Source organism: Cuculus canorus, chromosome 5, assembly GCF_017976375.1.
Source record: "Cuculus canorus isolate bCucCan1 chromosome 5, bCucCan1.pri, whole genome shotgun sequence".
Classification (NCBI taxonomy): Eukaryota; Metazoa; Chordata; class Aves; order Cuculiformes; family Cuculidae; genus Cuculus; species Cuculus canorus.
The window spans coordinates 5,020,201-5,048,170 of NC_071405.1; the positions used below are offsets into that span (position 1 = coordinate 5,020,201).

Consider the following 27,970-nt stretch of genomic DNA (forward strand, 5'->3'; position numbering starts at 1 on the left):
TGCCTTGCGCTTCCCAAACCTCCCTTGCAAGTATCTTCCCATTAAAAAATAAAAATAAGTAAGAAAATCACCAATGGACAAACGCTAACATGATATAAAAAACTCTCCATCGCTCGGGGCCAGCTGATGCGGTCAGAAGGTGTTTATTTTAAAGGCTGATCTTTGCTCGTAGTGACAGGGGACTTAAATGCCGCTGTGGGAAAGGAGAGGGTTTGCTGGGGACAACCCGCTTGGGATGCAGGGATGCGAAGCCGAGGGATGGCAGTGACGGCGGAGGTGTTTGTGCCCCCTGGTCCCATGGACCGCGGTGGGGTGGCAGCGGCCGCACGCCTGGGTGACTCGCAGGCAGGAGGGTGCTGGTGACGAGACACCAAGGACGGCCAGTGACAGGGATCAGGACGGTGGCGGATGCTTTTTTCAGCCTCTCTCTCTTTCCAGAGGTCCATTTTTTTTTCCTGCACTAAATCCGAACCGAGTTCAGAGCTCAAGTGACCCCAGTGACGCACGCGGGAAGGAGAGAGGGAGGACAGAAACACAGCCACCAAGAGTGGGAATGCTTGGAAAGGGTCTGATCCTGCATTATGGGGTGCTGTGACTTCAGCTCATGGAATTACAGCTTAAAAACTTGTCCCTCTCTTTCTCCAGCACCTCTGCTCAAATAGCCCTGCCTGATAGCTCCCAGGTCCCCCCATCTCCTCCCCGGTTCAGCCTGGATAATTTAAGGCTCTTCCCAAATGCAACTGGGGACTTGCACCTCCCTGGAATCCGCAGAGCAAACGCATCCCTCCTCTCCCCACGATGAGATTTGGGAAAGCCGCAGGGCAAAGATCGCGTTATCCAGGGTCTGTTGGTAACCAGTGGGGTTTTTCCTCTAAAAAAAAAATGAAAATTAAAAACAATAATCCCCCCTTCATCTTGCTTCCTTCATCCCTAGGAACCACTGGCAAAACCCCTTTTGTCTTGGCCCTACAGAAGCAGCCGGACCCTCCTGGTCCCACACGCCTGGCTGCAACCGAGAAATCCCTGCGGCAGACGGCATCGCCCCTCTCCATCACTCGCTGGATGCGATTAAAATGGAAGACAACCATCAAGTGTGCTAGAACCATTTTAATATAATTATACATATCTGCCAAATCCAGGAAAAAAAAAAAGGTTTATGCATATATATCTTTTTTTTTTTTTCAGTTAACATCTGCAAGCATAAACGACAATGAATTTCTCCGTTTAAAATTCATCCAGGTCAGAGCAACTGCCCAAAGTCCTGTTGGATTTGACGGTTACTGCCAGCGTGGCCAGCAGTAAGTGAGCTCCAGAGGAGTTCAATGTCCTCGGGTGGGGTTTTTCGGTCTTTTCTCTTTCATTCAGAGACAGTTTGTTGTAAAAAGTTTCAGTGCAGTTCACCTCGGGTGAAAGGCGATCGTGTTTTTGTGTTTTTCTCTTTTTTTTTTTTTTAATATATATTTTTTTATTATTATTTTTTAAAAGATGATAATAGGTAACTCAGTTGCTCTGAATTTCACTTATAATTATAACCTATTTAAATCACAGCAGAACTCCCGCTGGTGCAGAGTTCATAGTTGCATACAATACAGGAGATCACAGTTTTGAAGTCTAGCACAGATTAAAAACCACAGATGTACCATTTATATAAGACACACACTGATTGTCTCTTAAAAACTACATATTGACTCCTTATGAACATTATCTTTTTTTTTTATCTTTAAATAAAGTAGTGCAGCTAGGACAATCAGTCACACAACCCACACAGCCCTGAACCAAGTTCTCTGGGTGCCAACTTGAGCGAGTTGGGCGTGAAACAGTTGGATGAGCTCAAGAGCGAGAGAGAAAGAAAGAGGGAGAAAAAGAGGGAGAAAAAAGAGAGATGCTGTCCATTCCGAATATTTTAATCGAGGGTTGGCTAACACATTGGAAACCTCTGGGTGAAGGATCTTTCCACGCACACACAAAAAAAGAAATAAAAACCTAGACTTTTTTTTTTTTACTTTTTTTTTTTGTTTTTTAAACTGGCCTTTAGGTGGGATGATCTCCCATCCTTTCCAAACAAAGAAACCCAACAATTGCCTAAAACTAGAAAGAACACAGATGGGTCTGTCTGTTTTCTGCTCACTAGATGATCTGTCCGTTTAAGGCCTTCCTCCTCCGTTTTTCCTCTTTATTATTCCTTTTCCAGAGCGTCTGAGCAGGAGATGAGTCTGAACGGGATCATACCAACACTGTCCCCCTCTTGTCGCTGTTGGTTTTTTGTTCATTATTTTGTCCGTTGAGTTATTTATCTCTTTAATTTAACCAAGACCTGACTAAAACTGGAGCATTCAGCCCAGCCTGTTCGTTCTCGTCGCGATTTCTCTCGTTATCACAAAGGTTCTTCACAAAACCTGGAACTTCCATGACGATGTCTGGTCCTTATAATCCAAGCAGTCAGCATTGAAGTTTAACTTCCAGGAGGCGGTTTGGTCTTTATAATCCAAGCAATCGGTGGTGGAGTTAAAGCCCAAACTGGAGGCTCCATAGCCCTGGGTGGAGAGGGAGGCTGGAGACTGGTTGAGGTGGCTGGTGACCGCGTTGGCACCCATGGGACTCAGAGCGGCCCCCGGTCCGGGAAGCTGGTGGTGCATAGGGGTCAAGTAAGATCCACAGTCCATCCCTCCGAAATAAGAGGTTGAGCCAGCGTATCCTTGGCTATAGCCTGATGCCTGGGTGTAGGTCATAGGATAGGATCTCTGCATGCAGGAGGAAGAGGTGGACAGGGGGTCTGAGAGCGGGGAGATGGACGCTGGGCTCCAGATGGATACGGGGGCACTGCTGCTGGAAATGGTAGGGACCGAGGTGCTGGAGGGGGGAGTGAACTGCCCGCTGGTCCCACTCTCCGAACTCACTTCCCGGGCTGGCGAATTCTTCTTTTTAGCTGGCCGTACCTTGTTCTGGCCCCCGTTCTGCTGTTGCTGCTGCTGCTGACGGCATTTGGCCCGGCGGTTTTTAAACCACACCTTGAGATGGAAAGACAAGGAGGAAGGAAAGAGCTTGGTGTTAGGGATGCGTGGGCAAACGCAAGTAGGGAAAGGGATGGTGTTGGGGAGACCTTGCCAGGAAGGGGACATGAAAAGCACTCCCCATCAAGCGGAGGGTTTGGTTTGCGGTCTGCTGCAAAGAAAACCTCCGGGGCTCCCCCTCCCTGAGATCATTAGCAGTAATAGCAAGTGGAAATGGGCAAATCAAACTGCTTAATAAGGTCACTTTTGGGGGAAAGGGAAGCAGGGGAGGGGGGAGCACTCCCTCTTTGCTGTTTGCCAGCCGAGACCCCCAGGAATCACCATTTAAGACCTATTGAAGTCAAGGCCTTAATTAGAAACAATAGAGCATCAGAAAGGGAGGGAACAATTAGGGGAACAGAAGCAGTGGTTGGGGGGCAGGGGGGTAAAGATGTCTCGTTTACCTTCTCAATAGACTCTCTGCTCTCAACCCCCAGCAAGGAGCAGCTCCCCAGACCATGGCACCCCTTTTTTTAGCAGAGACCAAGAGGGCTCGCCCTGGGGAGGGGGGGACTAGTGAGAAGGTTTTGGGGGAGAAGGATAGAGTTTGGCATGGGAGGATCAGGATGCTCCGCTGGGCCAAGGCACCACAGAGCCTCAGGAAGCCTTGCAGGGAGGCAAGTGGGAGGGATGGCTTTGAAGCCACCCTGCACCAGCTGCATGGGTGTTCTGGATCCGTGCTGGGGCAGGATCCTCCTGACCTGCCACCACCACCTCCAAAATGCTGTCTGGGTTTTGGGCCCCTGCAGGCTGGTTGCAGAGGACACACAGCCCAGACCCAGCAGGAGGGTCACCTCCACCAAAGCATCCCCTCTCTCATCTTAGTCCCTTCGAAGAAAAACGAAGCCACCTAGTCCGTACTGGCGTGAAAGGGGATCCCAGTCTGGTCCTGCTCCAGGGACATGGGGATTTCTGGGGAAGGAGGGATGTTTTACAGATTTGAGGGAACCCCAAACGCCTGCAGGACAAGGTGGGGGGTTGGTGCCCGGGCCAAGGCACGATGCAGAGCCAGGGATGCTGGGGAGCATCCCTGGAGCGCAGAGGGCTCAGGATCTGGGAACAGGGTGCATGAGCCTCGCAATGCAGAGGGAGGAAAGGAGAGCACACCCCAGCCCTGGGAAGGCAACCTGCCACTCCAACCCCACGCACCCTCAGCCATCTGCGAGCATCCTCCACCCCACAGGGAATTATCTCCCCCCAGGACTGACCCCATCCCCTGAAACAGCCACGGACCAGCCCAAACCCTCCCTGTGGAACTGGAGCTGGGGGACACACAGGTCTCTCCAGGGGCCACCCTGCTTCCTACCTGCACTCTGGACTCGGGCAGGTTGATTTTCAGGGCCACCTCCTCCCGCATGAAGATGTCGGGGTAGCGGGTCTTGGCGAAAAGAGCCTCCAACACATCCAGCTGCGCCCGGGTGAAGGTCGTGCGCTCCCGCCGCTGCTTTCGGGGGGTGGCTGCGAAAGGAGCCAGAGGTCCTGGCTGTCAGTCAGCGGCCCCCGAACCCCATTTGTCCCCTCCAGTCTCCCCTACCACGATTTACCCCTCTCTCCTGGATGAGCCCGCACCCCACTTCTCAGCCACCACCGCGCAGCAGTTCCACCTCCCGTATCCCCTTCTCCATCTCTCCCGGCTGAGTCTGGAGCATCTGCCCCTCTCCAAAAGAGGGGTTTTCCTTTTTGCACACCCTTCCCCGGATAAAAAGTTAAGCGGTGAGCAGGAAAGCAGAAAAGGGGGACCCCCACTCCTCGCAGCCATCGCGGTCCCCGAGTTTGTTGTCCCTCCAGAGACCCGACGGCTTCTCCTCCGCGGGGCAAAAAGTAAAGTGGTTGGGAGGGGAAAAAAAATTAAATAAAAGGAAGAAAAACGTGTCTTACCGGGATAACCGACGGACGGATGCAACAAATCCATGCCCGAGGTTGTGAGACTCAGGCCATTGACTGCATAAGGTGGTTGCTTAAGATAAGACATCATGCTAAAGTTGTAGCGGAGAGGAGAGTTGGCCGAAATCCGGGTGAGGGGGAGCCTCCCGAGCGCCCTGCTGCCCCGGGCGGTGCCTGGGGGTGCCGTGGGGCGGGGGGCGCCGCCAGGTGCCTGCGGGGGAGAGAGGAGGGATGGGGGGGGTCAGGCCAGCTCGCTGCCCCCCAAGCCTTTATCCCTTGCTGCCTTCCCCCGTCAAATCCTCCAGCTCGTAAAGCCGGACCCCAACCGGATTGGGAAGCTGGGAAGAGACTGAGTAGATAAACGCATCTCTTCCCCCCCAAAAAAGGGGGTGAGAGGGAGGAGGAGGAGGAGGGGGGAAAGCACATCCCAGCCAGTAATTACTGCCCGAACAAAACCCCCCATGCCTTCAACTGCCCGCATTGTACGGCAGCCTGGGGCATTTGCATAGGATTCCCGGCCGGGCACCGGCTAATTGTCTCAAGCAAAACTTGATTGGGGCCATTGGCAGACACAAAGAACCCCTCGGCTAAATAAATAATGCAGATAACAAAGCCCAAGGGTGAGAAACAAAGAAACAATTCAAGAAACCTATCTCTCCCCTAGTCTCTTGCAAGGACTTTAATTATCCCAGGTTTGGGCAACATTCAAACCTTCCCCCCCCCCCCCCAACCCTTTTTCCCCTTCCCCCCAACGATGCTGCATTTCAGAGCTCGAATGCCCGCTCGGGAAGAGACAAACTTTTCTGCTCTCCCACCATCAGTCCACGTCTGCAGCAATTTCCACCGGCCATTTGCACCTAATTAGTACTCCGGGTAATTAGATTTGGAGGCAAGTAACAGATTTATTAGGCTTTCAAGAAACTCTTGAGGACGGAGCTGAAGCTAAACAAACACCTCGGTGGGGAGCGGCCCCGGCAGGAGAGCGGCTTTCCCCCCGGGATCAACTCCGAATCCCCCCGGGATCGACTCCGGATCCCCCGGATCTCCGGCGCTCTGCAGCGGGGCGAGAGGGGGAGGACCCAAACACAAATTCTGCCCAAAAAATGGCCCAGGAGGGGCCAGGTTTGGGTTCTTGACACGGTTAAGACTGTTTTTCTCAGTGAAAAATATTATATTTTTTTTGCCTTTTGGGGGCAAAGTCTCTCCCGTCCTCGCATTCCCGGCGGCCGTCGGGAAAAAACGAACTCCAGCACAACTTTCTTTTCCAAACACCCCAAAACTCCTTGTTTCACCTCACAAGCGCACACGGGAGCGGGACCTGCACCCCAGGAGGGCTGCGGACCCCCCAGCTTTTCTCCCACCACCCTCCAGCCCCACCGATGCTGCTTTATCCGCGGTGCGGATTTTCCCCCTTTTTTTTCCCCCCCCGGGAACGCGCTTTGAAGGGCGCGCATCTAACGCGGGGTTCTTCGCTTATAACATCCCTTCCCTGGGAGGGGGGAAAGGCTGAAAGAGGGGCAGCTTCACCGAGGGGGGACCCCAAAGAGGGGCAGCTTCCTTTTAACAACCTTTTCCCGAGGTGGGGGGTGGCTGAGAGAGGGGGAGCTTCCCCGAGGGGGGACCCCAAAGAGGGGCAGCTTCCTTTTAACATCCCTTTCCGGCGTGGGGGGAGGCTGAAAGAGGGGCAGCTCCAACGAAGGGGAACCCCAAAGAGGTGCCCCTTACCGAGAGGGGAAGCTCCTGTCCGCGCCGGTGTTGGGGATTTTGGCTACAAATCTCTCCGCCGGCGCAGGATGCGCGGGAGAGTAAAACTGATTTTGCTGAGCGCTTCAAAACGTGCAAACAAAAATAATAATAATAATAAAAGAAAAACAAAAAAAAACCAAAACCAAAACAAAACAAAAAAAACTGAATGCCTTCTAGAAGGAAAAAAACAGCCGCAAACCTTCACTCTCGTTAAACTCGGCGGCATCACGCCCAGCGCGACCGCGGATCCCGGGGAGGCACCGCAGCCCGCGGAGCAACGGCTCCGCTCCGCAATCTGTCACCTTTTCCCCTTTCTCCTCCCCCCACTCCCTCCCAGCTCCGCAAAGAGCCCGGCTACCAGTTGCTCTGCCCTCGCTCAATAATAATTACCCCGTCCGAGAATTAATTATAATAAATGTTTTCTTGATAAACTAACGAGATAATCCGGGCGGCACACGCTCCCTAATTACGGGCCACCGGCCCCAGCTCCGCCGATCGCTCGGGTTGATTAATGCAGGGCAGCGATCCGCGGCCGGGCGCGCAGGCAGCGCCCTCCGAGACGCTCCCGCGGAGCACTGGAAGGTGCCCAGATGGAAAAGGGAATTTGTTTTGTTTTGGTTTGTGTTTTACTAAACGAAAGCTCCCTTCCCCTCCCGCACCAGACTCCACCGCAATTTTTTTTTTAATTCTTTTTTTTCAATCCTTTATTTCAATCCTTTTTTTCAATCCTTTTTTTTCCTTTTTTTTTCAATTCTTTATTTCTTAATTTTTTTTTTTAATTTTATTTCTTTTTATTCCCTCCAAAGGGAGGATTTGGGTTGATTTTTCCCAGTCATGGGGGTTTTTTCTCAGGGAAGGCGGTGGGGATAGACTCGCCACTGGCTCTGCTGCGCATCCCCCCGCGTTTCGCCGCCCAAACCTGCGCGCAGCTCCGCGGCCACCGGCAAATGAAAGAGACGGCCGGGAGCGACAAAAACGGGCTCGGTGGGCAGCGACCTCGGCTCGGAGCTTTTTGACCCATCCCTGCCTCCTCGGTCGCATTTTAAAAACCGCTTTTCTTCTTAAAAAAAAAAAAAAATCAACCTAAACTTGCACCTTTTCTAAAGAAACGGTAAACCTCAACTTCTCGGAGAGGCCAAAATCGAAATAAATCTCTGGAACGAAGGAAAGATTTTTAGCACTAAAGGAACTTGTGCAGCTGCACAAGGACTTTCCCGACTTTCTCTTTGTCACCGCGGCGCGCGTTATAACCGATCGGGTTCTTTGGGAAGCGCTTTCCCACGGCTGGAAAGAAAAAATAAATGAGAGGTGGAAAACAGCTCCAGCCCCTCTCCAACCTGGATATAGTTCTCGCCAACCATTTCACCCGCCCTGAGCTATGAAACTCCGTCCCCAAACGCCTGGAAATTTTCTCTCCCTGTTCTTTCCGGCCCGGTTCTCCGGCCACAGCGAGTGCTCAAAAAAACACCTTTGGAAAATTACTTTCCTGAGTGTTCACATCGGGAGAAGGAAGAGAGAAGAATCAAGAGAGGGAAGAAAAAATTTTCCCCCGTTATTTCTAATTTTAAAAGTCCACTTTGGGGACAGGGAATAACTAAAAGCCAAACTATCAGGCCGGAGGGGGGGTGGGTTTAAAAATCATATCCCCAACGAAATCGTAGTGAAGAACCGCTCCTGAGCCGGCTCCGCACCCGCGGGAAGCAGCCGGTGGTGGGAAGCATCTCCTGCCTCCTCTCTCCTTGGATTTGGCCCCTTTGCCTTTTCCATCCAGCAGCTCCCGATTCCCACCGAGGCACCCCTTTTGCATCCCGGCCTGGCCCGGCCTCCCCCCGGGGCAGCTCCGCATCTCCTACTCCTCTCCTGTCTCACAGAGACTCTGTTTTTAATCAATAATCGTAATTTTAATCCTTTTGTTTGTTTGTTTTTTATCCCCCCCCCCATCACCTCCGCTGAATTTCTACCTCCGAGGAAGGATGGAGGGAGCGGTTCTCACTTACCTGTGAGCCTCAGGGTTGGGGGACGAAGGGTGAAACCTGCAGCCCGGATCCTCGCCAAATTCCGGGATCGGGCTGAGCTGGGAAGAGAGAAAAGCACAAAGCGGGAGGTTAGAGAGCTCGCCGCACGCACATGCCCAAGACATCGAAAGGGGAGGGGAGGGAGGGGAGGAGGGGGGGGGTTGGTGAGAAAGAAAGAAATGTTTGAAAAAGCAGAGTTAAATAGGGGAGAAAGGGGAAGGAACGGTGCAGGAGAGGGATGCAGGGATGCTCTGGGCTCGGTACATACAGAGCTGGCCGGTGCCGGAGCTGGTCAAATGATTTTATTTTTAATAATAGTGGCAGGGTGCGTTGGAGCTGAGGTCTCTACCTCTCTCGGGGAGCTTTGCTGAGAAAGCGCCTCTCTGGCAACTTTTTGACGCAAACTCTCCAACCAATGGCAGGGAGAGAGTGATTGACACATCTAAGCCAGGGGGAAAATAATAAAAACACACAACAGGGGGAGGAAAAAACAGGCCGCTGCTGTACCGGGGGGACAATCAAGCGAGAAATAACAGCCACCGAAATGACAGGAGAATATACATTAAAAGAACCTGCTCGGGTTTAAAAATATACATTATGGAGCGGAGCGTCGTTGTAGAAATTAATGTGATGGACAGCAGCGATGGCGTGAGGAAAGGAAAGGAAGGGGGGGCAGCAAAAAAGCTGGGGCTGGGGGGGGGGGTGGGGGTGTATAATAATAATAACAACAAAAGATATTAATATATACAAGTAAATATTTAGGAAGGGGGGGAGCGGAGCCCGACAGGAGCCTTTGGCTGAGTAACCCGGAGCTGGGCGAAAGGAAACCCGAAGGAGCAAAGGGGAGCCCCCCACCCCTCTTTGGGACAGAGGGGAGCTGGGTGTCCCCCCTACCGCACCCCCCGTCCCGCCTCCTTCCAGGGGCCAAACATCCCAAGAACTGAGTCACCCGGGGGCGGTATAAATATATTTTATTTTTTTTTTCCCAGGTTATATACGGGTGATGGTGTAGAGAATGGGGATTAAGCAGAGGCTCTGTGGTGAATTTGCGATGGCCGCGCACATGTTTTAATCGAAATAAACTCGGTGGGGGTGAAGAGAGCAGGGTGGGAGCTTCCAGCCTCCCAGCAGAACCCTCCGGGAGCAGCGGGAACGGGCAACCGAGATGCTCTCCTTGCACCTTCCCATCCCTTCTCAACTTCTCCCGGGTCAAAGAAAGCCGAAAAAGAAAGCGTTGGCGAAAGGCAGGAGGACGGAGGGAGCTCAGGTCGGAGGGAGCGCTCGCACACTTTCCTCACTTCTGACAATAGGAGGAAAAAAAAAAAAAACACCCGCAGCGGCTCCATCATTTTAACGGGGTGACCTATGTTAATGAAGTTATAGCAATTAATTCGCCTCTTTGTGGCTCTTCCCTGGGCTTGGCTGCGCGTAATCCAATGTGTCTGTCCTTGGACTTTAGCGCAGCACCGAGCTTGGAGGTTTGCAGGAGCAGGTTTGGGATGCTCGGGGTTGGGATGGGTGGTCGGGGACTGTGGGGCTTTTGTTTTGATTTTTTTTTGGTTGGTTTTTCTTTTTTTTTTTTTTTTCCCCCCCCCCCCTCTCTTTCCTCGAAGAGAGGAGGAGGGAGGGGAGGGGAAATTAAACAAACAAACAAACAAACAAACAAAATACCCCCTGGCACAAAAGCAGCCGCAGCCCTGCCCGCCGGAGCCGCTCCCACTTTGGCCGCTGGGTTGGGGTTTTTTTTTTGGTGCGAGACGACTTTGAGGAAAGTTGGTAGCAAGGGTTGATCTCCTCCTGCTCCCCTGGGACCCCCGGGATCCCCTGCTTTTCTTGGAGCTGTGTTTTAGCTCATCCTCTCCTCTCCCAGCCTTGAGACTTTTTTTTTGGGGGGGAGTAGGGGGGAGGGTGGACTTCTTGTTGTTTCGTTTGTTTTGGGTTTTTTTTTGTTTTGTTTTGGGTTTTTTTTGGGGGGGGGTGTAAGGGGTGGCTGCACCCCCCTTGTCCCTTTGCAGCCCCTTTATCCTCTCCGAAACCCTTGCGCAGAGATCAGAGCCGGACAAATCCTTCCCTCTCACCTCCCCGCATGTCGGTACGGCCACGCCGCCCCTCAGCCGCTCCTTTCGCAGAGCATCAGCAATAAATATCCCGATTGAACCCTTCTCCCTCCACAGCCCCCCCCCTCCGCCTCCAGCCCCCACATATTATTTAATAACCTTAATCCACCTTGGAAGAATGAGAGAGATAATTCTTTCCCGTGTATCCTGACCAGGAGGGTATTTTCGAAATCGATTAAAAAATAAAAAGGGGGGGGAAAAAAATTTAAAAAAAAAAAGAAAAAAGAAAAGACAAGAAAAGAAAAGAAATAAAGAGGTATTTGGGGACTGGAGGAAACCGGGCTGTGGCAGAAGAGGGCTGAGCAGAGCAGAGAAATAAAATGCATTGCCTGAAGAAAGTAGCTGGGAGAGCAGGTTTGGAAGCCGGGCTGACATCCCTGCCTGCTTCTGCCTGGCCGTGGGGAGATGGGCAGGCAGAGCTGCCTGCAGCCTGCCAGAGGCAGCAGGGACATCCCAGCCTTTCCCTCTGCTCCCCCTTTACCCCCCCAGCCTGAGAAGTTGGGAATAATTCCCGCGGCCAATAAAACAAGTGGCAGAGATGGACAGTGTTACTTAAATAAACAAGGGTCTCTTTAAAATTCTCATCCACTTCAGATGTCTAAAGTAAGATTGTGATGATTTTGTCACGGTTTGGTAAATTTACCCCTTTAAGAGGCTTTCATAAATCCCAGAACACACCTTCAGCCAGATTTGAATATAGATTTAGGTTTTAAAACCCAGAAGCTGGGAACACCGCTTTATCAAAGAGAATTTCCCTTTAGCTTAGCAATGTGTCGGAATGGCTCTTGCAAAGATTGGATCTGAGAGGGGGGAAAAGGGGGAACCTTCTTTCCTGGAGCAATCCTGCACACACTTCGCAGCTGCCTCTGCCTTCAGCCTTCTGCAGCTCGGGGGAAAAGTTGCAAAAAAAAAAAACAAACAAAAAAAAATTAATAATAATTGTTGCAGCTGTAGGAACTTGAGTGGGGTTTTTTTTTTCATTATTTTTATTTTTATTTTTTTTTTAAACTTTCCAATCTCTTCTGGTTCATTTGGAAAGCGTTTCAGAGCAGGTACAGTCCCAGAGAGCCAGACTAGCTGGGGCTATCGGGGAGTGAGTGGAGATGTGTGATTTTTCTGCCCTCTAAGAACTTTGTGCTCAGAGAACCAAAATCTGCTTCTGGGATGAAAAGAAACTGTAACTTCTGCTTCTCAGTAAGTTCTCCAACTTTCCGATGCCAATCGTGTTTCAGAGCCATTTTTCTCTCTCTGCATAGCTGTGTTTCTTCTTTTCTCTTTCTCCCTCTTTACTTCTCCTTCCTCTGATTTAATTTCCGACTCTTCTTACTTAACGCGCCCGTTTCGCGAGTGATTTTATTGCCGTGTGTATCGCTCACCAGGCGGATCGCGCTCAGCTTCTGACCTGGAATATTATGACCAAGGGGGAGGGGGGGGGGGGGGAGATGGAATGGAAGAAAAAAAATATATTAATCATTTATTCCGGTCGGGTGAAAGTTAAGGAAGGAAGGAAAAAAGCTCCCAAAATGAACCGATTTATTATTTGTCATCTTTGTATCTCTGATCGGCTCCGGAAAGCGATGCATGTTACGCACTTTTAAGCTTTTCCCTCATCGGATTTGTGTCTAGTTAAAATATTCTAGACTTTCCTTGAAGTTTATCTGCAATTCATTTGCGGGTTGGGGTTTTTGGGAGGTTTGGTTGTTTGGTGGTTTGGTTTTTTTTGGTTTTTTTTTTTTTTACTTTTAGTTAGACACTCCGTCCTCCCCCTCCCCAATCCCTAAAATTCTCCCTTTTTGGGGTGCAAGACCAGAGGTACCGATAAGGCTGTGTGGTTTCCAGAAAGGGTCGGATTCGTTTTAAAATGCTGGAATGCTAAAAAAAAAAATTTAAACACACGCCCCCCTCCTTTTCCAAGCGTTTGGGAGAGAAAGGGAAGAGCCGTCAGCTCCTTTGGGGAAGGGGGGGAAAAAATATGTATTAGGGGCAGCATCTTAGCCTAGATGAAACCAAGTTTCATAATTAGGATGGGGGGCCCGGAGGGGATGGTGGAGGCGTTTAGGGGCGATTTGCAATTTGTCTGGCTCCGAGCTGAGCTGGGCAAGCCCGCAAAATGCTCTGCTGAGAGCAGAGAAAGTGAGGTCAGGGTTTGCACCTGAGGGAAGGTCTTATGAGCACTGGGGGTGGGGTGGAAATTGTACCCCCTCCCTCCTCCCTCCCCCCCCCCCAAAAAAAATCCCAACTTGAAATAGAGAAATAAATCAAGGGCATTAAATTAAGGGGGGGGGGGAATCTTTGGAGGAGGATGTGCGGGGGGGGGAGTCTGGGGCAGGGTGTGTGTGTCTGTGAGTCTGTCTGTCTGTCTGTCTGTGCATGGATGAAAGGCTCTAATAGAGCCCGTTTACATAATTTTTTTCTCTCCAGGCCACGAAGTTACCTTGATGAGCAGCTCTCTGCAGCAATCAGATTATAGCTCCCAACCCAGATATTAAAATAACGGTTACAGTCCCATATCTTGCGTGTTGGCAAACTTGGGAGAAATGAAGGGGTCGAGGGGGGGGTGGGGGGGGGGAGAAGGGGGGAGGGAGAGAAAGAACCAGAAAAGGGGTTTTGTAAGAAAGAAGAAAAGAAAACGGCAGAGAAGCTTTAAACTAGTCTTTCGTTTGTAACCTTTTACAACCTTTATTTCCCGTATATGAAAAGCTCCTTTTATTGAGACCCAGAAAGAACTTCCCCCCCCCCCCCTCCTTTTGGATTTTTAATTAGAGCCCATCAATTGCAGCCATATATATAGGAATCGATATAAAGTAATCCGTGGAGATGGGCTAAGGTTTTAATCGAAAATCTTCTTTGCCATTCTTTGCAGATCTTCTTTAGCCGCTGGCTGGTGGAGAAACAAATGTTCATTTAAAAAAATAGCCCCCGAAACCCCTAAAGCAGCTCCCCCACCCCCCAAACCAAAGCCACAATGCAGAAAGCTTGCAAAAGATCAGAAACCAACTGTTGTTACCATGTGAATAAGAAATTACTCTTATGCTTAACTTCGTTCCACCTCACAGGCAGTTATTTTATTTTTTTTTTCCGTAGTGGAAACTTTAAAAACTAGCTCCGATGAGAGCAGTTAATTTTTCCTTTCGGAAATGGTCTATGGATAATGGTATTTTCCGTGCGGGAAGGGTCTGGCTTGTGCGCCTGCGAGTGTCTGTGTGTCCGGTAACAAAGATCCCACAAGTACAACATTGTGGTGAAATCCAGACACCGTCTTCTTGCAGCATCTCAGGCTCCCAAATATCGCATTTATTTTCTTTCTTTCTTTCTTTCTTTCTTTCTTTCTTTCTTTCTTTCTTTCTTTCTTTCTTTCTTTCTTTCTTTCTTTCTTTCTTTCTTTCTTTCTTTCTTTCTTTCTTTCTTTCTTTCTTTCTTTCTTTCTTTCTTTCTTTCTTTCCTTTTCCTCTTTGCTTTCACGCAATGGAATATTTCTTTTCCAATGCAAAAAAGAAGGAGGAAAAAATCCCAACTCCCCCAAAGCTCCCCCAACCTTCCTCCTTTCTAAAGAACTGGGGCTGTTTTTCTCCAGGGGAAGGAGGGGAGAGAGGCAGCTAAATATGAAACAATGCAGGCAGCTTCGGGTTTATTTTGGTAAATTAATTGTGAGACTATTCTGGCTCCTGTGTGTTTCTGCATGATTAAACTGTGCTATTTGTTCCCCAAAGCTGCACATTAGCAGAAAGTGCAAGTCTATTTTAAAGCATCATCCTCAGGTTTAATGTAAGCAAACTGGGCTGACTGAAAAGTTTACCCGAGTAATTGCAGCTAAGAGTCTACTGTAGTTGTTTTAATCACTATTTTCTATCTGATAAGTGCGTTTTAAAGAATGGACTCTGCATTTTTTTAATCTGAAGGAAGAGAATCTGACCGTATTTGTACCCAACCTCGCGTCTTATCCGTATGAAATGTCAATTTATTTAAAAGCCTGGTATTTAATACACTACACGGGCCACATTTAGTTTAGACAAACCCCCTCTTGTACTTTCTCCTTAATCACGCCTAATGAAAACGTGGGATTTTGCCATTATTAAAAAAAAAAAAAAAAGTGAAAATATAATGCATCTTCATTAGGAAAATTGACTGCTGTGCTCAAGACAGTTCTTAATTGAAAAGGCAACCTATTTTAATGGTGTGGTTGAGGAGAAGATTACATAGTTTATCCAAACACAAAGACAATTAATAATGAGGACCAGGCTGCTGCCATTAACTCTAATGTAGTTACATCAATGTCAATGGAAGTGGTGGTACCTGAGAGGTGGATGAACCCCTTGTCCCCCCTTTCCCTGCTTGGGCACAGCTCATCCCCTCCTCCAGCATCGCCGCCGGCTCCTCCGACAAACCCCAGCACCACCCTCGCCCCCTTTCTCACTCCTAATAGTATTAATTATTTTAATTATTCTTTTTTTTTTTAACGGCAGCCCAAGAAGTTGTGCAAATAGGGCTCTCCCCCTCGTTTAAAGGGACTTTTTAAGAGCTGCCTGATGCAGGATATTTAAGAGCATGACAATGCGGAGCGGTGGTAGCGGTTAAGCTCCAGTTTGTCAACGGATCCCAAGGCAAAAGTCCTTTTCCCACCCCCTCCCGCTCATTTCCAGCGCTGCCAGCCTTTGCCTTCGTGTTGTTTCTTTTTTTTCCCCTTTCCTTTTGGTGGGGCGGTTTAATAATAATAAAAATAATAATTAAAGTTGCGTTTGATAAGGTGGATTTACGCCTGGCGTTGGCGGGTGAGGGTTTCAGCTGGAATTGTCGTTTTTTCCTTTTTTTTTTTTCCGAGGGAAAACCCCGTTCGGAGCTCATCCCGCACCGAGTTAAACAAAGTCCTGCTCAACCCTCTCCCCCCATCTCCCTGGGAAGCGAAGTGGGTTTGATGATGGTAAATGAAATAATTAACTCAGAGCGGAGCAATTTCTCCCTCCAAAAGAAAAATAAACCTGATAATCGATTCCCCCCTTCCCCCCAAAAACCCCCCAATCCTGCTTTTCCCCAGCCCTGAGGGCAACTTTCCTGCAGATCTTTGTCCTGCCCCGAGCTGGGGGAACCCCTGAGTCTGGAAAAGCAGAGCCTGGAATTTTGGGGGCTCTTGGTTGGGGTGGTGATGAGGTGAGAAGGGATTCCCAGCTGGGGTCCCGCATAGTTGGGGTGGGTTTGGGGTGAGGGGAGGATTCCCAGCTTGGTCCTGCATGGTCGGGGTGATTTTGGGATATGGAGGGAATTCCCAGCTGGGGTCCTGTGCAATTGGGGTGTTTTTGGGATGAGAAGGGATTCCCAGCTGAGGTCCCACACAGTTGGGATGTTTTTGGGACACGAAGGCGGATTCCCAGCTGGAGTCTGGCACAGTTGGGGTGGTTTTGGGATGAGAAGGGATTCCCAGCTGGGGTCCTGCACAGTTGGGGTGATTTGGGGATATGAGGGAAGATTCCCAGCTGGATTCCTGCATCACCGGGGTGCTTTTGGGATGACAAGGGATTCCCAGCTGGGATCTTGCATGCTTGGCGTGGTTTTGGGATATGGGGGGATACCCAGCTGCAGTCCCACATGGTTGGGTTAGTTTTGGGATACGGAGAGGATTCCCAGCTGGGGTCCTGCATGGTTGGAGTGGTTTCGGGATGAGGGAGGATTCCCAACTGAAGTCTGGCACAGTTGAGGTGGTTTTGAGACATGAGGGGAGATTCCCAGCTGGGGTCCCGCATGATTGGGGTGGTTTTGGGATATGAAGGGGGATTCCCAGCTGGAGTCTGGTACAGTTGGGGTGGTTTTGAGATATGAGGAGGATTCCCAGCTGGGGTCCCCCCTGTTTGCAGTGATTTTGGGATGAGGGGAGGATTCCCAGCTGGAGTCTGACAGAGTTGGGGTGGTATTGAGATATGAGGAGGATTCCCAGCTAGAGTCTGGCACAGTTGGGGTGTTTTTGGGATAAGAAGGGATTCCCATCTGGGGTCCTGCATGATTGGGGTGGTTTTGGGCTATGGGGAAGATTCCCAACTGAAGTCCCGCACAGTCGGGGTGGTTTTGGTATAAGGGGAGGATTCCCATCTGGGGTCCCCCATCACCACCGGCTCGGGGAGGGGCGGGGGTCCCTCTCAGCCGCCTCTCACGGGTGGAAAGCAGTCTTTTTTTTGGGGGTGAATGGTGTTGTTTTTGTCGGTGTGCTGTGCGCGCCCTGCCCGCCGCTGGCACCGGGAGACAATGCGGCTGGAGGGGGGGGGGGGGGGCTCCATCCCCAGCGGCCCCCGGGCTTAATCCCGGCTCTCTCCCCCCTCCAGCGGGTTTTTAATCTCCTCCAGGAGGAGGAGATGGGAAGGAGGGGGCTCCTGTGCCCAGCGGTGCGGGCTGCCCGCCCCCTGCCCGCCCCGCAGCCCCCGGGAGGCTCCGCACCGGGCGCGGAGGGTGGACAGACAGCGCCGGGGGGGGGGACGGGGGGACGGACAGATGGACAGGGCTGTGCCCAGCATCCCCCCACGGGCAGCGGGTGGCTGCCCTCGCGGAGAGACAGACAGACAGACGGGAGGGTGCCTGGCCCCATCTCGCAGATAGGGATGCTGGTGGGGTGGGCAGAGCAGGGACAGACAGACAGACGTGGTGGTAGGACGGGCAGAGCAGTACCTATCGATCTTTCCTGGATAGGCAGATGGACAAATGTGCTGGTAGGACAGGCAGAGCAGAGATGGACAGACAGACAGACAGACAGACGTTATGGTAGGACGGGCAGAGCAGTACCTATCGATCTTTCCTGGATAGACAGATGGACAAACGTGCTGGTAGATGGGCAGAGCAGAGATAGATGGGCAGAGCAGACACAGATGGACAGACAGCCAGACATGATGGTAGGATGGGCAGAGCAGTACCCATCGATCTCTCCTGGACAGACAGATGGACAGACATGATGGTAGGATGGGCAGGGCAGAGATAGACGGGCAGGGCAGACACAGACGGACAGACAGACATGATGGTAGGATGGGCAGAGCAGTACCCATCAATCTCTCCTGGATAGACAGATGGACAAATATGCTGGTAGGATGGGCAGGGCAGAGATAGACGGGCAGGGCAGACACAGACGGACAGACAGACATGATGGTAGGATGGGCAGAGCAGTACCCATCTATCGCTCTTAGACAGACAGACGTGATGGTAGGATGGGCAGAGCAGAGACAGACAGACAGACAGACATGATAGTAGGATGGGCAGAGCAGTGCCCATCCGTTACTCTTAGACAGACAGACGTGCTAGTGGGATGGGCAGAGCAGAGACAGACAGACAGATGTGCTGGCAGGATGGGCAGAGCAGGGACAGACAGACAGACATGCTGGCAGGATGGACAGAGCAGAGCACAGAGAGACAGACGGACATGCTGGTAGGATGGGCAGAGCAGAGTCAGACAGGCATGCTTGTAGGTTTGGCAGAGCAGTACCCATCAATCTCTCCTAGACAGACAGATGGACAGACATGCTGGTAGGATCGGCAGAGCAGAGACAGACAGACAGACAGACAGACTTGATGGTAGGATGGGCAGACCAGAGACAGACAGATGGACATGATGGTAGGATGGGCAAAGTAGAGACAGACAGACAGACACGCATCATGTTGGGATTAGCGGAGCAGTGCCCATCCATCACTCTCAAACAGATGGACATGGCAGTAAGGTGGGCAGAGCAGAGCCAGACAAGAAGGTAGGATGGGCAGAAGAGTGCCCGTCTATACCTCCCAAACAGAGAGACAGACAGAGAGACGTGACGGCAGGATGGGCAAAGCAGTGCCCATCCATCTCCCCCAGACCAACAGACGGACAGACAGCTGTGGCCCACCAGCACACCCAGATGAGAGCTGCTCCCCGGTCCATCCTGGTGAGCAGAGCCGGGGACAGCCCAGGTGCCACCAGGCTAATCCCCAGGCAGACAGACAGAGAGACGAGGCCCGGTCCCTCTCACCCCGCCTGGCAAGGAGGTGCCCCGTTAAATCCCAGGCAGCCCAGGTGGAGCACGGCTAATCCTCAGGCAGGGATGGGCAGCAGACGGTGCAATCCGTCTCCAGCAGAGCCATGGGTCAGGCCAGAACCCCCTGGACTTGTTCAACTGGTTGCTGGACAAACAGACCAAACATCACCCAGCCGGGTTTCTGCCGGGAGAGGTAGAACCCAACTGGGTCTCGCAGGCGGAAAGGAGTTAACTGGTCTGCATCCATTGTAGTGGGGGATTTTTCTACCTGCGGCAAAAAAATAACACCGCAATTTCCTTCCCTGTACAGGCAGGGAGAGGCAGAGCAGTGGGGTCCAAACTGGCTGTGGCCTTTAGGAACTACCCTAACATCCGCAATCGGAGATAAAAAGAAAGTTCCTGCTGGTTCCCTTCCAGACAAATGAGCCTGGCCGGGTCTCTTTGCTCTTTAGCAGCATCTGCCCACCCTCTGCACCTGATTCCTTCCAGGAGCCTTTCATCTCCCTCCCCTGCCTGCTCCCAGAGCTCTGGCTGATCTGCCCGCCGGCTTAATGGTATGGGAGGATGCGAGTCCCCTGGGATGGTGCCGTGCCCACCTCCTTTTTCTCATCTTCACTTGCAGGAGCACTGCTCTTCCAGCAGCTCCCCCTCTCCTGCCCCTACTCAGATGGCTGCTTGCAAAGGGATTTTTGACGCGGGGAGAGGAGTTTTTGGAGCTTTCATTTTCCTGTCCAGAGACAGCCACGCTAGGGGCTGTGTCCTTATTTCTCTGAAGTCCGTCCCTGAGAGGGGGACGTTAATGACACGCTGGTTTATGCCTGTGTCTAAGTAGCGAGAACTTGAGCTGGATGCATCAGGATTTTCTGTGAGAGTATGTCTGACTTCTGTGTTTATTTTCATGCTGATGGTGTAGGTAGGTATGGTGTCAACAGGTTGTTGAGGAGAAAAAAAACCCTTTCTTGTGCTCTCACTGATAAACACAGAGATGGAGTTCTTTGGCAGGAGGTTTACCTAGAAAAAGGAATACCTTCTGGGTGGATTTTTTGTCATATCTTACCTGTGTCCTGTTCCCACACAGTGCTGTGGCTCAAGGTTCAAGTCAGTTGTCTGAGTGGGGTTTTCAGGAGCATCTGAGGTGCTTTTAAGTCCCTGAGACACCCAGGCAGCACTGGTCGGTCCGGCAGAGGTCTTGCAGGAGTTCTGTGCCTCCATGGCTCAGTAGCTGGAGGTCAGCTAGGACACCCAGGAGCCTCTCAGGTGACGCTGGACACCTGTATTTAGGCAACAAAGGTACATTTACAGTCTGAGCTGCTCTAACTTGTGATGGTCAGTTCTTCAGCTCCTTCCTGGTACAAGGCGATGCCTCTGTTAAAGCTTTTTGCATCCACAGCTGAAATGTAGGCGTCTATAAACAACACAACCCTCCCCATATGTTTTATTGTACTCACTGTGGCTATTTCTTGGTGCCTTGTTTAGATGATGGGGCTCGTTTGGTTTCTGTGGCATTTCGACTGACGTAGCAACGATAAACACCAAGAGGGGTCTGAGTTCAGCAGGTGCTGACAACCCAATTACTGAAAGCAGAATCCTTGCTAGATGTCTTGCTTTAGCAACCTGAAGCACATTCTTGTTTGTTGGTGTCTGCCTAGAAAGTATTTTGTGCTGAATCTATGGATGGGACCTGGAGAATATCCTACAAGCCCTGAACTTCTTTCCCTGCATGTAAACTCAGAGCCGTCAGGATGAGGTGCAGATGCGATAATAGATAAAATATTCTTAGAGTTTATTTTAAGCTTGCTATGATGAGGATGCGTGGGATTGGGTCTGGTCACAGGTACTAGTTTGAGGAGGAGAGACACGACCAATGCTCCGGTTTGTCTTTCTGCTCTGGTTGGCTGGGTGGTGCTGGCTCAGGGCTGCTGTAGAGTCAATAGTACGCTGGAGAGGAGAAAAGGAAGAAACCATCTCTTCATCTCTCCCTGCAGCTGGGAGGTGGAGGATGGACCAGTGATGGTGATCGGCATCGGCCTCTCAAGTCCTCTGCGTGTGGAGTGTGTATGTGCAGGAAGGTGGAGTTGACTGGGGCATGAATGTCCAGCTAGGACTTAATCGTTCCTCACACCTCTCCCTTGTACTGCTTTTGAGGGAAAGGAGAGTGTGTGTTTTCTCTTCAACAGCTCAAGCTCTTATCTTTAGTGAGACACGTGGGAAAGCAGTAACTTCTGCCCCATTTTGCCCCTTGTGATATTTAGCTTTTAGCCCCAACAGGTTTTTCTTGTGTGGTACTTTGATTTTGGACTACCTATAGGTATAGGATTCCCATCTGGGCACGGAGATGGGAGTAGGTTTCCATAGATATTTAGGGCATTTGTTTGTGATTTAGTCTATCAATCTAAATATTTGATATCCAAAGAGAAATTCAGAATGAGTTGCAGTCTTTTTTTTTTAGTCTATAGAATCATAGAATCATTTAGGTTGGAAAAGACCTTTAAGATCATCGAGTCCAATCATAAACTTGACACTGCCAAGACCACCAATAAACCATGTCTCTAAGCGCTGTGTCTACACTTCTTTAGAACACCTCCAGGGATGGTGACTCGGCCACTTCCCTGGGCATCTTCTGCCAGTGCTTGACAACCCCTTTGGAGAAGTAATACTTCCTAATATTCAATCTAATCTTCTCCTGGCACAACTTGAGGCCATTTCCTCTCATCCTATGTAGTACAGACAGTCACAGGCTAAGTCAGCAGTTTAAATATTTTACTGAAATGTAATTTTCAACATTTTTTGACATAACCATTACCAAGAAATGCAAATTATAGCATAATATTATAATTGCCCAATTCCCTTTAACTTACTGCAGTTCTTTATTAAAGAAACACTACAAAAGGAAGAAAGCCAAATCCTTTCACGTAACTAAGAATTTCTAAAAGCAGAGCACATTTTTTAATAATATGTTTTATTTTCATGCTGTCTTCTTGTTCCGGAGATAGTTTCAGCCTCTGTGCTTGGATTAGTTGTTAGAGGAGTTATTACATAAAGCCTGTTAAAGAAAACCCCTAATATAGACACCATTGACTGTATTGTACCCTGCACTTACCATTCAAAAAAACTTTCCAGTGTGAGATGTACAAATTATTATTGATGAAACACAGGATTTTTAACACTCCAGATTTTTCACATGCACTGAGATCCCAAATCCAAGTCCACTTACTAAAGTAAACAGATGTGCAATGTGTTTCTCAGGCAGACGAGCTAATTTTGCAGCCCAGGTGGGTCTTCTTTTTGAGGACAGATATTTCTGAGAGAAATGAGTCTCTTCACATTCCCACAAAGGTATTTTTTCTTATTGCAGCACTTTGCGCCTTTTTGCTTCAAAGGTGGTCATTTTGTCAAACCTGTGCATAACCAAAAACCTGGAAGGAAAAATCAGCCCGGAATGCAAATTACAGAATCATAGTAATTTGGGTTGGAAGGGGATTTAAAGATCATCCAGTTCCACCCCCTTCCATGGGCAGGGACACCTCCCACTGGATCAGGTTGCTCGAAGCCCCATCTAACTGGCCTTGAACACCTCCAGGGATGGAGCTCCCATGACTTTTCTGGGCAACCTGTGTCTGTGCTTCACCACCCTCACGCTAGAACACTTCTTCCCAATATCTCATCTAAATCTCCCCTCTTTCGGTTTAAAACCATTCCCCCTCGTCCTATCCCTGCACTCCCTCATAAAGAGCCCCTCCCCAGCTTTCCTGGAGGCCCCTTTAAGTACTGGAAAGCTGCTATAAGGTCTCCCATGAGCCAATGGGAAAATGGTTTTGAGAAATTCCATTGGGGACCTTAGAAAAATATGGACAAAGATGTTATGGATTGGAAAAAACAGTCTGATCCACAATAAGTTATTTATGGGTGAGCTCATGAGAGAAATTCATACTGAATTAAACTCTGGTCATTACTCGGTATATTATTAATACTTCAATTATCATTAGTTATGAAATTAATCTATCAGTTGAATACCTTCCTGGTGCTAATCAATTCACACCACGCCTGATGATATAGGGATGTATTATCTCCATTTTGCAAGGGAGGAACTGTCCTATAAATGAAGGTCAAGCAAAAAGCTTGCAGGAGGACTGATCTGGTGCCTCAACCACATACACACTGATATCCTCTATTTCAGGCTTTTTATTGCCTGTTTTAAACCCCCAAGAAAATAACACTTGCAGCATCTTCCAGAGAAGGAATTTCAAATGACAATTCCATAGTCCTTGATGAAGCACCATTTACATCTCTTAGAGACCCATGGAGAAACGGGCAAATGGACAACTCCACATGATGTCCCTGAGTGCTAAATTTCACTCAGGTTTAGCTGAAGGGTGTGTGAAAGCTCATGTGGTTACACATCTGAGACAGATCAAGAGTGCAAGGTGCTCATTCCGATAGCCAGCCTCACAAACATTCCCAAAGTGTTACTTTTGCCCTCTGCACACCTTAGAACCCTGGACTTCGAGGGAGATCTGCTGCAAGTGCAAGACCATGCAGTTTCTTGCCTTAACTAGGATCAGTTGGATTTAGATGAGCCAGTTCCCTTGCAGGGAACCAAAGGTTATACCCTGGAAAGTTCCCCCTTTTAAAAGAGGAAAGGATATCGGTAGATCCGCCCAAATTTGCTAGAGGCAGCATAGTCCCCCATCAGCCTCCCATTCCGGCTTCTTGAGAAGGCAGTGGCATCCTGATAGGGAGCTGGGCATCTTCACACATTCGCATCCATCCCCAGCATATAGGATATCTTGGGTTATATGGAATCACAGAATCACAAGGTTGGAAAGGACCCATTGGATCATCGAGTCCAACCATTCCTAACACTCCCTAAACCACTGAAACATTTTCTTCTTCCTTTTATTCCCTAACATCACAAATATCCTCATGAAAGTAAGAAAGAGTCACACTTTTGGTATCCGAGGGGATGTGGCGGTGGAAGTGGCACTGGATATGCCCTCCTCTTAGATCCAGTTTTTGCCTGTGTGTGTGGCTTGGGAGAGGGAAGGAGAGAATGGCTTCCAAATGGATTAAAACTAACGAAAATATTGGAGCATGGATCAAATACGTTCAAGTGTTTGTCCCAAAGGAATATTTAGAAATCCATCAAATGTCAGTTTGCAGATAATTAGGGCAGCCTTCCGGTACCGAGAGGAGGTCTACAGGAAAGCTGAGGAGGGACTGTTTATCAGGGAATGCAGGAACAGGATGAGAGGAACTGGCTTTAAGATGAAAGAGGGGAGATTGAGATGAGGTATTAGGGAGAAATATTTTCCATTGAGGGTGGGGAGGCCCTGGCCCAGGTTGTCCAGGGAAGTTGTGACTGCCCCATCCCTGGAGGTGTTGGAGGCCAAGTTGGATGGGGCTTGGAGCAACCTGATCCAGTGGGAGGTGTCCCTGCCTGTGGTACAGGATGGGAACTGGGTGCTTTTTAAGATCTCTTCCAATCCAAATCTTTCCATGGCTCTATGAATTATTCTGTGTTTCCTTGTTCTTATGGTAAAATGCCTGGGAATGACACTCCCCAATTCCACCTCCTGGATTTCCCTAAGTGGTCACCTGGTCAGTGACTTTCTCCACAGCACCACAAACAATCTTTTAGTCTGAACATCTTCCCAGTCTTGTTAAGATGTTCCTTAGAAAACTCATTCAGTACCAATCCATTCATCTACTCTAGATTTGAGTTTCCAACTTTTTCTTCTGTGAATCTGACACAGAAGGGAGTTGTCCAGCTGATGGAAAGGTCGCTGTATTAATCCTAAATCCTTCAGGGGGGGTTTGAGCACCTAATGTACAGAGATGGGTGGATAATGCACTTTCTATTCGGTGACTGAAGCAGAAAACAGTCAGGATAGAAGTGAACAACTGGAAACAGAAATTTCTTTTTATATATTTTACAGATAATTTAAAAATTCTTGGAAATGTGATTTTAGATCAACCACAGACATTGTGCTTAGCAGACTTTATGTCTTATTTTTAGGCCATTTAATTCCTTTCTTTAGTCTATTGTTGATAGCAAAATGCTATTTTAAAACGTAAAATCAAATTTTGATTTCGAAGAAGTTAAAAAAAAGAGCATTGGCACTTTAAAAATGAAGTCTTCCTTAAAAAAACACCCAAATGAATTAAGACTTTCTTGTTTTCCAAATTTCACCCACATTCACAAAGAGTTTTGGATGGTGCGATACTCAAATTTTCAGGGAACTGACTATCAAGACATTAAATAATACCTGAGTTCTCCCCACATGCTGTGACATCCCTTAATTCCTTAATTGCTTTAATATCATCTGGTTTGGATTGTGTTTATATTATTTTTTTTAAAATGCTCACTACTGTCCAAGTCCACTGTAATTGTTTCACTCGTGGGAAGTGGGTGAAGAAAGGCGAGTGTGTGTAGCAAAACTCAGAGCGGGTCTTTGATGCACATCCGGCAGTGCTGATCTCAGTGCTCTAGAAATCACCATCACCTGCAGCTGCGTTGAGGACAGTGCAAGACTTTTGCTTTTCCCTCGTGTGAAGAGGCCAGGCTTTTGCAAAAGGAAAAAAAAAATATCAGAAAATCTGTTTGTTAACTAGCTATTCAGAAAAACACCTCTATGCTAAAAGGACAGGCAGGTTGTATATATACAATACAGCCTTAAATCCACAAGAATATAATTTTGGTCATCCTTTTGCATGGATGTGAGCTGTGGCTTGTGGGGCACTTTGGGTACGGGCACAGGTAAATACACCGATTTAAGCCTAACACATGGAGGAGCACGAGCACATGGAGACAAGTAGAAGTGGGATTTGTTCTGTAGATTTATGTACTCTCAAAGTCAGGTGTATGAAGCAAACGCAACTGAGGTAAGGACAGAGGAACAGTCAGCAGCTTCCCCACATGAGAAAACCCAGGGGCAACTCCAACACGACCGGTGTAGCCGCCTGTTCCTCTTGCCAGAGAACCAGATGCTGCTGCTTGGAAGAACCTCTTCCACAGCTTGCTGCCGGGCTCCTGTGATTGCTGTCCAAAGAGCAGTGATGTGGCCTGCTGGGATGACTGGGATCCCAGCATCCCACTACAATTTCTTCCCCTCTTGGTAATGTGATTTTAAATTAAAGATGTGAAAAAAATAATCAAATAAAACCCCAACAACCCCTTGATGTAATTAAATGTCTTATAACCCATAAAAAAACATTCCAATGGAATGAAAAAAATATTACAAACCCCTCTCCAAGAATCCCACATCTCTGGGTTTATTCCTTTAAATGCTGAGGATGTTGAGATGTGACAAATCTTCTCCTTCTGGTGACTGTAGTTAGGATATGACTAGCTCTGTTGGCTAATTGACTAGTTAAGGTAATAACCTCATCCTCAGATTGGAATGGCTCTAATGAATGCATGAAAGCCTCTGCTGATTGCACGCCACTCCCTTCAGTGAAACTATACTGATTTTTCCAGAGAATATTTTCAGTGCTTTAACTTGCTGGAAAATGTTTAGAGAATAGTTTGACCTTGAGCATCCGTCACTAGGAAGCTCTGATTTCAGCTAATGTGAAGTGACTTTTTGGCACCACAGGGATTATGGAAGAGGTCTGGTAACACAACGTTGAGTTAAAGAGCAAATATAACAACTCTTTCAAAGCAAAACTCCAGCTCCACTTTGAAGGCATTGCCTCAGGTCCAATTTCGCAGCAGATGTAGAGCAGGGATGCTCCTTTGACTACAAAGCCAAGAAAGGCTTGAGGTGCCCACAACTGCTCATCCATGGCCTCCCATGCTGTTTTTACAGGCTGCTCCTGTGAGGAACACATTTTCCTTTCCTCAATCCTGGTTTTATTTTTACATTGAATTGCGTTTGCTGAGTGCTTGGATCAAGGAAAGGAAGGAAAAAAAGCGAAGCCTGCTTGTGAAGGACACAAGTTTAATTCCATTTAAAACCATTTGTAACATGGAACTGAAATGAAAGAACAACATAAGGCAAAATTACAACATTCATTCGATCTACCTGTTGTTGGGTCACTACCTACACACCCAGTTCAGCAGCTTTCTAAGCAATCAAGCAGTGTCATGTTGTGTTTTCATAAAGTGTGTAGACGTGGCACTTTGGTATGTGGTTAAGTAGGCACAGTGATGTTGGGTTGATGGTTGGACTCCATGGTCTTAAGGTCTTTTCCAATCTCAATGATTCTAAGATTTCAAATAAAACCCAAGATCCTCCTCCTTCATTGATTACACTGGATTTTATCTCTGTCATCGTCCAGCTCTAACAGTGCATTTTGAAGTGCTGAACTCATTGTGGAAATGGTCAACGTTGAGCTCTACCTGTTGCGTATCTCCATGTTGCACTCTAAGAGAAAAAAAGTGAGGGAGAGTACAGCTCCAGCTGGACAGGAGGATTTGGCCTAAAGAGGCTTTAAATCAAAGAATATAGTGAAACTTCCAGTGTTTTCAGCTGGAACAAGCGTATGAGAAGGCAGCGCTCACTTTCCAACTCTCTCTACTTTGCAGGCAATGAGTGCTAACTGTCAGGCTGATTTCTTTGGTGCTTCAAGATCTGTTCCTTAGTATGTAATTTTCTGGGGATCTTCTAAGACAGGCTGGACTGAGCCAAGGGAGCAACTGCTTGAGGTTTCCTGAGATACGAAATCCTAAGGAATATTGGACCTAACTACTGGGTTTCACACAATGTCTTCTCATCCCAGCTGTGCTGGTGACCACAAAGCTGGTCCAGGCATACATGAAAATGAAGAAGTCAGACAAGGACTGTGGTATGGCACAATATTTGTGTTGTACTGAGCAGTGAGTGAATTTCATGGATGACCTGTACTAGCTCAGCTGGAGGACTCTGGCCAAGCTCCACAAGACACCCAAGAGAGTCTGATAACGCCATCTCTTCTATTACCGTTAGATACGCAGTGGTAGGAGAGGACATCGCTTGAGGGGTGGTGGCCTTGCATCACTTTATAGATCTAGATCGGCTAGGGAATGTTTAACCCAAGAATTTAGGGTTGTCTGTGTTGGCGAGTCTTTGCATTTGTGGATTGGTAACTACTTCTGCAACTCTGAGAAGCCAAAGTATCTGTGAGGGGCAGAGCTGTAGGGAAATAACTATGGCATTTTATACTATGTTCACCTAGTCCATTAGACGAGATCCTGGTTGTAT

At 48.7% G+C, this 27,970-nt stretch overlaps 1 protein-coding gene and 1 long non-coding RNA gene across 5 annotated transcripts in view; one reads left to right on the top strand and one right to left on the bottom strand.

The window, feature by feature from the left end:
• Positions 1–1,101: 1,101 nt before the first annotated feature.
• Positions 1,102–9,109, bottom strand: OTX2 (orthodenticle homeobox 2). The gene is made up of 5 exons (XM_009558803.2): positions 8,964–9,109; positions 8,678–8,754; positions 4,929–5,145; positions 4,357–4,508; positions 1,102–3,008 (listed from the first exon to the last, which is right to left on the bottom strand). Exons 3-5 carry the CDS (start codon positions 5,023–5,025, stop codon positions 2,388–2,390), a joined length of 870 nt encoding a protein of 289 aa, XP_009557098.1. The 5' UTR covers positions 5,026–5,145; positions 8,678–8,754; positions 8,964–9,109; the 3' UTR covers positions 1,102–2,387.
• Positions 9,110–11,175: 2,066 nt separating this feature from the next.
• LOC128852343 (uncharacterized) overlaps positions 11,176–27,970 on the top strand; it is a 101,352-nt gene continuing 84,557 nt past the window's right edge. The window contains exon 1 of one of the 4 annotated variants that reach the window (XR_008450141.1): positions 11,176–12,006. This is a non-coding gene — a long non-coding RNA (uncharacterized LOC128852343). The remainder of the gene's footprint in view (positions 12,007–27,970) is intronic. The other 3 variants (XR_008450139.1, XR_008450140.1, XR_008450138.1) reach the window with 3 other exon arrangements.

Bases quoted from the DNA above. Each gene is read 5' to 3' on its own strand.
- OTX2 (XM_009558803.2), bottom strand. From the start codon at position 5,025: ATGATGTCTTATCTTAAGCAACCACCTTATGCAGTCAATGGCCTGAGT. The intron at 4,509-4,928 runs GTAAGACACGTT...CTCCTTTCGCAG, and splicing joins TCCGTCCGTCGGTTATCCCG to CCACCCCCCGAAAGCAGCGG. The intron at 3,009-4,356 runs GTAGGAAGCAGG...TTCCATCTCAAG, and splicing joins TGCCCGAGTCCAGAGTGCAG to GTGTGGTTTAAAAACCGCCG.